Here is a 13258-nt window from a genome sequence, read left to right on the forward strand (position 1 = left end):
CACGATTTAATGCAGCTGGGCAACAATATGCCTATAACAGGGGCTATCTGTAAGCGGGCGAGCGAGCACATCACGGCGTCTTCTTTTCTATTCGCAAGGCCTGCACCCATTGTATGAGTCACGGTTATTGCATCGATATCATATTTACAAGGAAATTAGGAAGATTGACGGTCCGCTTAAACATCTTATCTATTCTTCTGTTTGTATAGATTTCCGGTATGAATGCCTTGAATGTGCCCAAATATTTTAAAGCTCGCATCATGCTCGCAAGGTATTGCTAGTTCGAATGAGCGCTTTGAACGTGTTCAATTCAGTCACAGTCCACCATGTATAGACGTCGTTACTCTTGACAGGTGACGCTGCCCTTATACACATGCTATTCCCGCGCAGGCGACGTGTCTTCATTTGAGGACGAAGTCTCTTGTCTCGTGACAGCCTACCGCAACGTCACCAACGACACGACGCCGGCAAAGTTTGTGGCGGCCGAGATCTACAGTCGCCGGAGGGCGCTGAGTACCGTCATGGACAGCGCCCGCAAGTCCTTCAAACCGGCCAGACGGTCAACGGGTCGATGGCCCGACGTGGGCGAGGCGCAGCTCCTGTTCGTGCGCTACTGTTCGCTGTTTTGCGCCCGCAAGTATGTGGACAGGACGCGAGTGGCGCAGTGCGACCTACCCGTCGCCTCAATGCCCGAGTTCGCGAGCCTGTTCCACTGCGGCCGCGTCGACAACTTGGGTGCAGTGGCCACCGACTGTGGGCCTACGTAGCTGCGCGTCACGGCGTGCTCTATGAGGCGAAACTGCGGCCGTTATGAACATTCTGTCGTTTCGGCGACGACATCCTCGCATTTTGACACGCTTTTTTAATATTATATACTGCATGAAATTACCCTTCGGTCGACCTGACTGCGTATTACTTAGAAAACAATATATCCCAAGTAAAGCCTGGAACGAACCCGAGCACTTTGCGCAGCTTCTCTTGTCTTGATAGGTCCTCATCGTAAACCTGCCACCCAACCCTTGGCCCACCCACCTTGGTGTGTGCGCGCCACAAAAAGATGGATCGTTCACATCATCGTTAAGAGAGAATCGAATATTCAACCATTGACATCATGCTAGTGCTTTGAGGCAATTCTGCAAAAGTTCGCTTCAGCTAAGACGCATCCAAGCGCGCAAGAAGTCTCCTGCCACGGAGCGTGCGGCCGTAACAGTGACTCTACGGCTGCGTAAGGTCCCTATATATATTTTTTTCATAGAGGGGCTTTATGGCTGTGCTCCCTGGCGCACTCAATACGGCCTTCAAGAGAACTAATTAGCGCGTGAGGCAAGGTGGCGGGATGACATACATTGACACAGCGAATGATGATGATGACTACTCAGGCGCTTGCGATAAAAATTTGGTGAGCGTTTAACGACACTAACAGGGGAAAAAAAGCTTTGAAATTTGCATGTGTCGTCAAGGCGTTTTGCTTGGACCCGTGCATTCATTATACTGACGTAACCAACGTATGTTTTATTTTCGATCACAAGCTTTTATTAGCCAGCGACAACCGACATAAACATAGTTACTGATCCCGATTACTCAAAGCTGCAGTCATTAGTTTCACGAGTAGTCAAAATGCGCTGTCGGAAATTGAGTTGTGGTCGGCAAGCTTTCCAGGCATGCGCGTCGGAGGCCACAATTTACCACAATTAACAGTGCCAATGACTGAGGATTTGCGAGGAGAACCGTTCGGTGACGTCTCCGGTCCTGACCTGAAAGCTCCATCTGCGAGTCCGCAAAGAGGGGAACACCTTACTTCAACCAGCTAGAATCAACATCACCAGTCAACAAATCAAGCGGGCGTACAGCCGCCGTACACCTTAGATAAGGGGGACGGATTGGCTTCCAAGTACAGCTGTACCTCCCGTGAGTCATTACGCATTCCATCCGCGCAAGGAAAGTTATAACCCCTCAATGCATTGGCCAACATGGACCAAGTTTATGCATCGCAAACCCTTCCGGCAGCCAGCCACACGGGAGTATCGGTGCAGGAATGTCACGCAACCTCCCACAGCCGTTTCCGATGGCGGCCACCTCCCAGACGCCTGCGCCGAACGCTTTCTACGCACGGCCACAAACCTGGTGTAGGGAATACGAGCTAGCGATGTACATATATCTGCTCGAATTATCTAACTGCTAAGCACGGAAGTAGTTCCCGAATTGAGGAACAAGAAAAGCGCCATTTTAAGCTTGCACAGTCTGCAATTTTAACCAGCATATCTAGTTTCCCTCCGATTTCTTCCTTATTCTCTGGAATTCGCTCTTGTATTCTCGGTCAATAAAACAACATTTGTTTGTTTTTTTTTTTGTTACATTGAAGACTCACTCGCGGCCCTATTAGCCAAAAGTGTGAGAGCTGCCCCCTCGGGGGTGACGTCACCTGCTGAATTTCGCTGAGACATAACGTGCGTGCTTGCTGCTTGGATGCTGTGTGAAGAAAGGAAAGAAAACTTCATTGAGCGGGCGAGCTTGGGTCCTTGAAGGGCCCTGGGCTACCGCACGGTCTTCACGTTATGTGCATGCGCCCAGACCACGCAGGACCATGGCACCGATACCCAGGTTTGCAACACGAAGCTGTGTAATCTGTCAATATTCCCGCCTTGCTCGACCATTTAAAAAAGTCATTACCTTAAAGTTTGTACGTCAGTGTGCTAAATATTTTATGCCAACTTTCGCAACATGCGAAAACAAAATCAAGAGAATCGCGGAAAGACACGGGCAAGAGAGAGAGAAACAACTTTGCTGAAGTCACTGAGAATGATGTCAAAAGCAGTTGGGTTTGGAATCTCGACGTTAGATTTAGGTGCACGTTAAAGAACCCCAGGTGGTCGAAATCATATCGTGGTTTTGGGACGTTAAACCCTAGATATTATTATTAAATATTATTATGAAATCTCTACGTCCACTGCCTCACCTTATGCATTTGTGAGAAAACTGAGGTTGTGGGCCCAACCACAGTCCCTTCATTCAGGTATCACTCTCACAGCCGCCCAGTGGTCACCGAGCACAAAAATTACACGATCTCCCGCTAAAGGTGACCATGAGGCGATGCGAAGCCGGAGCACTTGCACGATCGCGTTCCGTTGGCGTTCGTTGGGCATGCTGCCGACCTCGCGTGGTGGAACGCGAAGAGGAACGCTACGCGCATCGTGTCTTTTTTCTAGCCTGGCCGTTCATTCTCACAACGCGGTCCACAGGCGCGCGAGGGGGGGGTCGTAGGAGAGGAGAGAGAGGGGGAGGGTATGCGCATGCGCTGGCGATCATCGCGGCGTTGCGCAGGAGAGGGGGAGGGGTAGTCGAGAGGGGGAGAGGGGAGGGGGAGAGGTGAGTGGAGAGGAGGTGCGTGGAGAGGGTTTGCGCATGCGCAGTAAGGGTGGTCACGCCGCACACCACCACCGGATTGAACACCGCCATCAGATGCTTCGCATCTAATATAATGCACACGAGGTAGAGGAGCGCCCTGGTCTAGTATCGTATGGGATGGCAATGGAACATGCTCAAAATACGATGGCATGCAGGCTGATTTAAGGAGCTGGTGACGATCTTCAGGAAAATACAGTCCCAATTCTATGTGAAGGCAAGAAAATAACCTGGGGAACATCTACCAGCCACTCATGCAAAAACACCCTCTCTCTCCCTCATTATTTACGCGCTTTGTGTTAAGACAGTAGAAAAGGTCCTTGAAAACACTATATTGGAGAATGATTTTTCCAATATCCGCAATAAACAAGTAAGTCAACAGTGCACAGTGCGCTGATGCATGCTTACGATATATAGGCTTAATAGCGGTCGTTGAAAGGCGTTTACTGAGACTCGCATACACGAATGGCAATGAATGACGAGTGAAGGAAGGGAATTTCGAGAGCTCGTTTCTTTGTCTGACACAACTTTATTATTATATGGGGTTTAACGTCCCAAAACCACGGTATGATTATGAGAGACGCCGTAGTGGAGGGCTCCGGAAATTTCGACCACCTGGGGTTCTTTAACGTGCACCTAAAGCTAAGTACACGGGCCTCAGGCATTTTCGCCTCCATCGAAAATGCAGCCGCGTCTGACACAACTTTAATGAAAACCAGCAGCTAATGAAACCAAGGAAAGGTACGGGGACGTTAATTATACTTTTCTAAGCGCATAGAAGCAATTGTCATATAGATGTCAAGAAAATAAACTGCATGAAAAGGCAACTTGCCGCTGGTAGGGACAGAACTTGCAACCTTCAGATTACGCGCCCGATGTTCTTAACAATTGAGCTACGGCAGCGGTCTTCCCCATATCCACTTTATCGGGTATTTATCTGCAGCAAACCTGATATCAGTCATCGCCCCTCTTAGCCATGACGGTGATTGTGGAACACTCTTTTGCCAGGTGGAGTCACGTAAGACGTGAACCTTTGAACGAGCGGACAGCAGACCAATGAACCCTCACATACTACCTGAAAGCCAGGGGCGTAGACGCGGGGGGGGAGCGCTGCTGCGCCGCTTCCCGAAATTTTTTCCTACTGTCATGTACAGCTGACTAAAACAGCCACCTGCGCCGGCAATCATCTGGATTTTTTCTAGAATTCATTTCCATATTCGAAAAAACACCGGTACGAACATTCCTGATTTGGGCTGGCTGTCCTCGCTACGCCTATTAGCCGCGAGATCGAGCAGAGTCGGCACCTAGCGGCGAGCGGACGAAACCCCGTGGTGTGGATGGCTTCTTGCGTCGTCTGCTAGCCACACCGTGTGCGCACGTGTGCGTACATCGTGCACGTTCTCAGATTACAGCTTATTCCGTTAGGCTAGCACATTATCAAAAGCTTGTGCGCATGCCTACACGATATACGTAAGCATTTCGCCTTACGAGACTTGTATTCACTCTATAAGCGAGTGCATGCACGTGTCAGTAGGGAGCTAGGTCTATAACCATCGTGCCGTCCGTTCGCCAAAATCATTTCAATGTGGGTACCACTCTGTCGTTCTAACACATCACATAGTGCATTTGGCGTCGTCCTAAACGAAAAAAAAATGCTAAATGTCGAGGTGTGAATGCAGACATTTAGCGACACCATCTCGTGACGTGTTGGCAATTCGGAAATCCTTGTGATAGTGCAAGGCATGGTCTAGCGTCTGCAGAGGCCGGTTAGCGGTAAAAAAGACCTGAAGCCACGCATTTCTATAGCAGTACACTTATTCATGCAAATATAAAAGCATAATGCAAAAAGTTTTACTTCATCTAATTGCGCAGAAAAACAGGCTTTCTTTTTTTTTTGTAGCCGCTAGAGCAAGAAGTAAATACGTAATTGCCTGAGTCGGGCAACACTATTTATATTGTGCTGTAGGCAAAACACATTTTAAATACGTGCAAATAAAGCAAGAAAAATCTTCGAGCACAGTGAAAAACACGAATGTGACCGAAGGCCAATACCCTATCGATTGGCAGATTGCGCTTCTCTCACACATATTTGAACGTTAGGCCGGTTTCGTGCATTAATTTGGCAATGGAGGGCGTATACATCACCATTGGGCTGCAGCCAACGCGCTTTATTCGCCGACAATCGACTCGAACCGCCGACGCCGCAGCGTCGCTACGTACATTTGTATACACGCCGCCGACCGCCTATCCACACAAACGCGGCGACGGTGCTGCCACCTACAGCCCGCAGCGCATGACCGTAAGAAATACCCTGTAAACAGAGGCGTAGTGCCATGGATTGCCATTCTGCAACGTAGCGACACGCTGATTAACGGGCTCCGCTATGCCACGCTCAGCCGTGCTATCGCGATTGTCGAACAGCCGGACGCTCGTAATTGAGCTACAGAGACGGCATTGTGAATACACCGTTGCGGCGGGGACGTCTTGAACATGAAAGGATTATATCTTGCTAGCGGGGGGCCCAAAAAGACGATGGTCAACTTGGCAGCTGGCCAGACACCTTTCATTCTCTTGGCCCTGTACGGACGGTTGGGAGTCATTTTCGAGGACAAAAGTAAGTACCTCACAGTAAACCCATTTCGTTGCTCTGAAGGAGCCTTTGCAGAAAGAAGTTACGCCGATAAAGCACGGCACCGCACCGAGTTCCTTAGGTGGTTCGTGTCCTCCGCGATTAGCTGCGGTTTCTCAACTGGGCGCCCCAAAAAAGAAAGAGTCAATGAAAAGAAAAAAAAGAGGCTCTCCTCGTTAAATCAGCAGGAGAGAAATAAAAACACGCTGTCATAGCTGCGGCTTTTGTTGACGGCGCCCACTGTGCAGAATACAATGCACCGCACTATTTACAGAGCGAATGACACTGCCAGAATTCAACATGGGGGTGCTAGCGACTTGATGCGGGCGTACAAAGGGTGACGTCACTGCCTCGGCAGTACATTTTTGGGAGGTCCCACATATTTACAAGATCACAGAGGTGATTAGGCGGCACCCACGGGTCCTTCGTTGAAAGGCTGCATGGTCGAGTTCAGCACGCTGTGTGCGAGAGCATCATTTACGTTCGAAAAGTCGATGCGGGATCTGCTTTCCCGAAAAGGAACATTGCCGGGAGGGAGATATTCCTTTGTCGTGTGTCACTGCACATGAATGCCTTTCCGCAAGATGTCCCTTCATGTGAAGGACTTTAGAGCACCCTTGTGTCAGGGCTATAAAACGATGAAATGACCGTGTGCCGCGCAGGCTGGGAACAAAGACACGTCTCCGTTCCCAAGAGAAAATTGCAGCGCGTGGTTCATACGACATCTCTTTAGACGAAAAAAAAATGTCCCATTAGGGGGTCCTGTCCGTAACTCCTCGGGATCCAATAAAGTTCGTTGTCTGTCTGTCTGTCTGTCCCTCCATCTATCTATCTATCTATCTATCTATCTATCTATCTATCTATCTATCTATCTATCTATCTATCTATCTATCTATCTATCTATCTATCTGTCTGTCTGTCTGTCTGTCTGTCTGTCTGTCTGTCTGTCTGTCCAAAAGACGCGTGAATTCATCATTGCAAGAGATTTACTCCTATTTAAGAAAACAATTATTAACAAAATTTGCCGCCTACGCTGCCATACACACCCCCGCACAGGACATATATAGCTTCGATCACGTTGGTTGGCGGCGACTTTGGTTCGTGAACGAAGGTGGGGCAAAAGAAAACTCCTGTAGCAAGGTCGACAGCTGGGCTAGTTCGTAAGGTTCCATAGTATTCAAGAGCAGCGCAAAAGACGGGACAAAGGACAAGAAGTTCACAGACGAACGCTTACTCGCAACTGGCAGATTTATTAGAAGAACCAAGGAAAAGGAAACATACAGAAGGTGACTCAAATGATCTGTGCAATCGCCGCCACGTGGGGATCATGCTAACATGCGCAAGGGCAAGAAAAACCAAAAAGAACCAATAAACAGCGATAGGTAAACATTTTTCCGTCATAATACTAGATAGGCAGCAACAAGGTAAGCCAACAAAAACCAAAAAAACAAAAAAACAAAAAAAACAAAAGCCAGAAGCATCTATCTACCCCGCCTCCAAAAAACTAATTTCGGTTCGCGGTAGCGCCACTGAAGGAGAGTTGATGCAACTCTCCCCAGCATTCTTAATGAAGAATGCTTACATAACCTCACGCGCCGCATCATCCCTGTGCCTAAATATAACAGTAGTTTTATGAAAAAGAGGCTTGCATTTGCAACCTTTACAGTGGGCAGCTAAATGTGACCCATAATTGTTACTTAGATTATTTTTATGCTCTCTAAGACGGGTGTTTAAGCAGCGTCTTGTCTGTCCAATGTAACAAAGCCCGCACGTCACTGGGATGTTGTAGACAACACCTGAAGCACACGGCACAAACTGAATATGATGCTTCGTGCTGCAATCCCCTTTTCGTGAGGTAGAACTTCTTTCAAGTTTATTGTGAACAGCAGCGCAAATCTTTCCAAGTCTGTTAGGGGCGCTAAAAACCACTTGCACGCCGTAGCGGGCACCAACTTTTTTTAGACGATGGGAGAGCTTGTGCGCATAGGGAATGACAGCGACGTTTCTTTTTGTGTTTTCATCTTTCTTTTGTGATACAAACTTCTCTTTTACCTGCTTCACAAGCTTTTCACATTGGACAATCAAAGTCTGAGGCGGGAAGGCAGAACCCAACAGTCTATCTAATTGAAGAGAGGAGCTAGTGCTAATGAGGTGGCTACATGTTTTAGTGAGCGCTGAGCGGAGGCAGGAAAGCGCAATGCCATCTTTGACTGTTTTAGAATGTGATGACTTGTAACTTAAAAGTGTTTTTTTTTTGTTCTGGGGCAGAACATCCAACACGTGTGGTCATGGGAAAATGCTAATTTAAGATCCAGAAACTGTAGGCGTTGGTTTTTCGGGAGTTCAAACGTGAAGGTGAGACCGGAACTAACTTCCCTGAAAACCTTCAGAATATCTACAACAAGCCTACAGGTGTCAAAATTTTGAATAAAAATAAGAAAATCGTTCACATAACGGAAGATTCGCTTGCTTAAGCCATTCAAATTACGTTCCAGCATCCTGTCAAATTTTCTCAGATAAATGTCACACAAGATGGGCGCAACCATAGATCCTATACAGACCCCCGACGACTGTAAGAACAAATTTCCATCCCATCCTACCAGGGTCGACACAAGATAAAAAGACAATAATTCCATAAAACCTTCAACACTGATGCCAGCTTTATCGCGGAAACGAACTTCGTCGTTATCCTCGCAGATACATTCCTTGACATTTCACAGAAGACGTTCATGTGGCAAGGAATAGAAAACATCTTTGACGTATGCTGAACGCAGAGCATGCACCTGGGTTTGTAACCTTAAGACACTTAACAACAGCTTCGGAATTGTAAGCACGGAACGGATCGGCAACAAAAAGAGCCGATAGGTGCCTCTGAAGGTAGCTAGAAACTAGAGTTACTGTATATGCTACCTTTAGGTAGCAGAGTTGCGCATCTGTGTTCCAACGCCGCTAGCAACCATGCATTGCGGAGAAGCTGCCGCTTGGGCCAATTTTTTTTATTTCTCGACGCCTCCGCTGCAGCGAACTGAATTAACACTAGCCATCGACAGCCAATGTTTATCGCCGGTCTTCGACACGCCAGACAGGTTAATCGGCGACACGGTAGGCATGTCGCCTGCAAAAACGAAGTGCGACTTCACCGCATCGCTGTGGTGGCTAGCCGGACCTATGCGCTACTCTGCTACCTAAAGGTAGCATATACAGTGACTCTACTAGAAACTAAAGTCACTGGAACGGGAAAAGGTACCGCGTTCGTTTTCTCTTCGCCGCCGCGCCCTTTCGGCGGCTTCGCCACAAAAATATTCCAGCTCGCTCGCCACGCTAGTGTCTCCCGGCTGCCGACGCACGGCGCTTTGAAGAGCGATTGTTTTTATAGCCTCAGAAAAGCGTTCAGGAACATTACGACATCCCGTATCGTTTTGACACTTCATCGCAAGCTGCATGGAAGAAGGCCTGGGTGCTGCGCTTTTGGGTGCAGCAACCGGCGGGAAACGGGCAAAGCCGTCTTTGCTATTCCGAGTGCAAAAAAGGTTGCCATGCGACGGGCTGTGTGGCTGCACTAAATACGGCGCGAGAAATTTGTTCCCACGACTGATACCCGGCTTTGTGAGGCAAGCGTTTCATTGAGAATTCGCAAATGCTGTTTCAGGGAATGTTTGCGTCTCCGCTGCACTAGTGCAGCTTGTTTCGCGTGGTTGCTTCAGAAGGTTCATGCACAATAACATTGCCGGGCAGCGCTTAATGATGTTTGGCGTAAAATTGACGACTTTGGGCTCACATATAACGATCAGTGCGCCATGAAAACTGACTGCTACAGATTGGTATTGCGTGACGTGAATGTATGACGAACATAAATACCAGGTGGTAACATGAAAATAATGGCACGCGGGTCATGTAAGGCACGATTTACATGCCATGCTCATGGTGCGGCCGCGGCCGATTCGCTGGCTTGATATGCTCCAAGATTGGTAGCGCGTGACGTGACTGTATAGTTGTGCCTTTTGTGTCAATCCGGCAGATCCCACGCATTGTGGGAATCAATCAAATGCGAAGCAGCCAGCAAAGAGCTGCATATATCGCCTTGTTCGTCTTTGAGGCACATGAAGTAATTCATGTCATGAGATCTAGTTCATTATATATCGCATGTTTGTCATGAATGCACGCATGCAGAATCTGGTATATACAACGCATGGCTTGTAATTTATGTTCGTCACGCACCCATGTCCTATATGCCATACCAAATTTGGTATACATCCAGTTAACAAAACGGATGGAAACGCACAAAGACAGTGCAATGTAAACCATGCCGTACATGTCATGCGTTCCATGATTTTCACGTTACCACCTGTCATTTATGTTCGTCATACAGTCACCTCGCGCCATTGCCATAACTAAGGGGTGGTTGAGGGGTTTCTGACACCCCCAAAATTTTTTCATGCTTTAACTTTTCGGGTGGCATTAAAATACTTCACAGCGCCCACTAGTTGCCAAAGTTAGCCGTTCTACACACAAACAGCCCCGAAAAAAAAAATTCCTGGGTACGGCCCTGCCTCGCGCTATACTAGTTTTGGTGTATATCAAGCTACCGAACCGGCCGCGAGCGCACCATGAGCGTGGCAAGTAAGTGATGCTGTACATGACATGCAAGTCATGATTTTCATGTTACCACCTGTCACTAACGTTCGTCATGCAGAAATATCTGGTCATATCAATTTTGGTATACATGCATTTCATTAAACGACTGCGAGCGCCCCGAGACCATGTCATGTAAATCATGCTTTACATTGTATGCCTGCCATGATTTGCACGTTATGACCAGTAACTTATGTTCGTCATACGCTTTTGTCACACCACACCACTTTATCAAGCTAGCGAAGAGGCCGCGAGCGCACCATGAGCGTGGCATGTAAATCATGCCGTACATGGTGTACATGCCATTATTTTCATGTTACCACCTGTAGTTTATATTCGCCATACAGTCATGTTATGCCATACCAAATTTGGTATGCATACCATTAACGAAACGGCCAGGAGAGCACATAGTCGCGGGCGGATAGATAGATAGATAGATAGATAGATAGATAGATAGATAGATAGATAGATAGATAGATAGATAGATAGATACGCTCAAAGTCGCAGAAGTTCGCTAAGAAACAGGGTGTCGGAACGAAATGTTAAATGCGAAGCATTTCTTAGCGAACCTCTGGCACTTTGAGCGTTTCTATCTACGTATCTATCTATCTATCTATCTATCTAGCCGCCTACGTCTGGGTGCTCTCATGATCACCTCCTTAACTTGGTGTAGACCAAAATTTGCATGGAATGGTAAGACGATTTAACGAATATGGTTGCCGGGTCATGACATGAATAACGTGAAAATCCTGTCGCGTACGTCGTCAAACCCTTTCCACCAGACACGTGTGGCACGTACCCGTTTACCACGGGCCGCGGTGTACGGGTATGCGCCACAGGTGATTGACGGTTTATATCTACTCAGGAACAACGGCGAGAACAGACATTGGTAACTCAAATGCTAGAGCGTTAACGAAAACCAACATCGGCAGCGTTGACTCAACGAATGGAAAGAATGAAAATTAGGATTTGAGCAGGAATCGAACCCAAGCATTCTACGTGGCAATCAGGTATTCTACCACTGAGCTACGCCAGGTCTATAAACTGGTTTGGAAAAACAGCCTACGCAGGCGTAATATCGGTGCAACGTCAATTGTGGTTGTGGTGCTGGCTATCTAATTTTACAAGAAAGCAATAAACACTACATGATATTCCTACGATGTGTACTTCTACGATATAGGCCTCATATCAGATTAACATCTGTAGTTCCAGTGTTGGCTCCGCTTTTTTAGCAGTCCAATAAACATTACGTTTGTATTCCTATGATTCAGCAAGCTGTATTGAAGCATTGCTCGGCCCCGGAGGAATACATTAACGAAAGTTACATATGATATCCACATCGCCGCACCGTAAAGTGCACTTCGTCCACTAGAACAACGCAGTCTCCTCTTTATTTCTTGCAAGGCTGGGCGATGGCTTCATGCTGACCTGAGGATGATGCCAGATTGATTGACAGCCGCTTTAAAGACTAGGCTACGTAGGCCAGATACGTGCAGGTAGTCTACGAATACGACAAACACCATCCATTGATGTTGGTCTACGTAGCACTATCCAGGCCTACCAGCCTCGATGGCCTATACTTCACCAACGCGAAGGGGGGCTTCAGGTTCCGTCATGTCGCCGGCTCTGTCGATATACAATTTGTCGACGAAATGACCGAGGCATCCACGAATTCCAACAGATCTACTAAACCACATACTTCAGTACACATGGACCCCTCGTCACCACGATCACGACCGGATCCTATAACAAGTCATGACCAGCTGCTGGTGATCACTGATCACGGTGATGATGCCCTTGTTCAAGAACTGTCAAGAACTTCTTGCACACATGCACACGGGTTCGTGAAACGTGCGTGCGTTCTCGGGACACTTATAAGCACTACATATCAGCTTACCGCTTCTGGTGTTGGTAATACCCACGTTGCCATTGGCAGCGTTACCCAGCCGTAAACAACTGATTATATAACACATATGCGGCTCTTCAACATATATATGTGTGCGTATAAAATTTATAGAAATCTTTAGCGTCATTTTGTAACGTGTCGCTCAGTAAAAAAGTTACGCCACAGTCACCTACTCGCCGCATGCTTCGCATAACATTGACTCCTACGGTACGTGGGATCTGCCGAACTTGTTTCATTTCGGTTTTAGTTTCGTTCCACCGCAAAAAGTTCCGTTCCGCTTCTGTTCCGGAACGAAAATAAATGTTCCGTAACGGTTCGTAACGGTTTTTTAACGCAAAAATGTGAAAGTGATCATAAAAAACATTGGATTTGGGATGTAGTCACTTGCCCTCCTCTTTGGAAAGTGGGACGAGGGTAAAACACGTTCTTCAGAGGAGCGGAGCAACTCTACCACGAATTCCTACCAACTCGCACAAAGCAGTAATAATTTCAAAGTCATAGTACTTAATTATTTCCTCAAAAGACAAATACGATTTTTTAGTGGGATCAATGCTTTGTGTCAAGCGAGAGAGCACAATCTCAGAAGCAGCACGTCACTGAGTGCGTTCTCTGATGTGCGAAACCGCTGTTCTGATAAAAATATCGCCAGGCCAGCGCGGAACACGCAGCGCAGTCAAAGCGAAAACTGC

General features: G+C 47.5%; 1 protein-coding gene across 1 annotated transcript in view; it reads left to right on the forward strand.

Moving 5' to 3' along the window:
- LOC119397265 (uncharacterized) overlaps positions 1 to 988 on the forward strand; it is a 150313-nt gene extending 149325 nt beyond the window's left edge. The window contains exon 6 of the mRNA XM_049416508.1: positions 391 to 988. Within this exon, the coding sequence (XP_049272465.1) occupies positions 391 to 767 (377 nt within the window). The 3' untranslated portion in view covers positions 768 to 988. The remainder of the gene's footprint in view (positions 1 to 390) is intronic.
- The last annotated feature ends 12270 nt before the right edge of the window (positions 989 to 13258 follow it).

The sequence above is a fragment of the Rhipicephalus sanguineus genome, chromosome 6, assembly GCF_013339695.2.
Source record: "Rhipicephalus sanguineus isolate Rsan-2018 chromosome 6, BIME_Rsan_1.4, whole genome shotgun sequence".
Taxonomy (NCBI): Eukaryota; Metazoa; Arthropoda; class Arachnida; order Ixodida; family Ixodidae; genus Rhipicephalus; species Rhipicephalus sanguineus.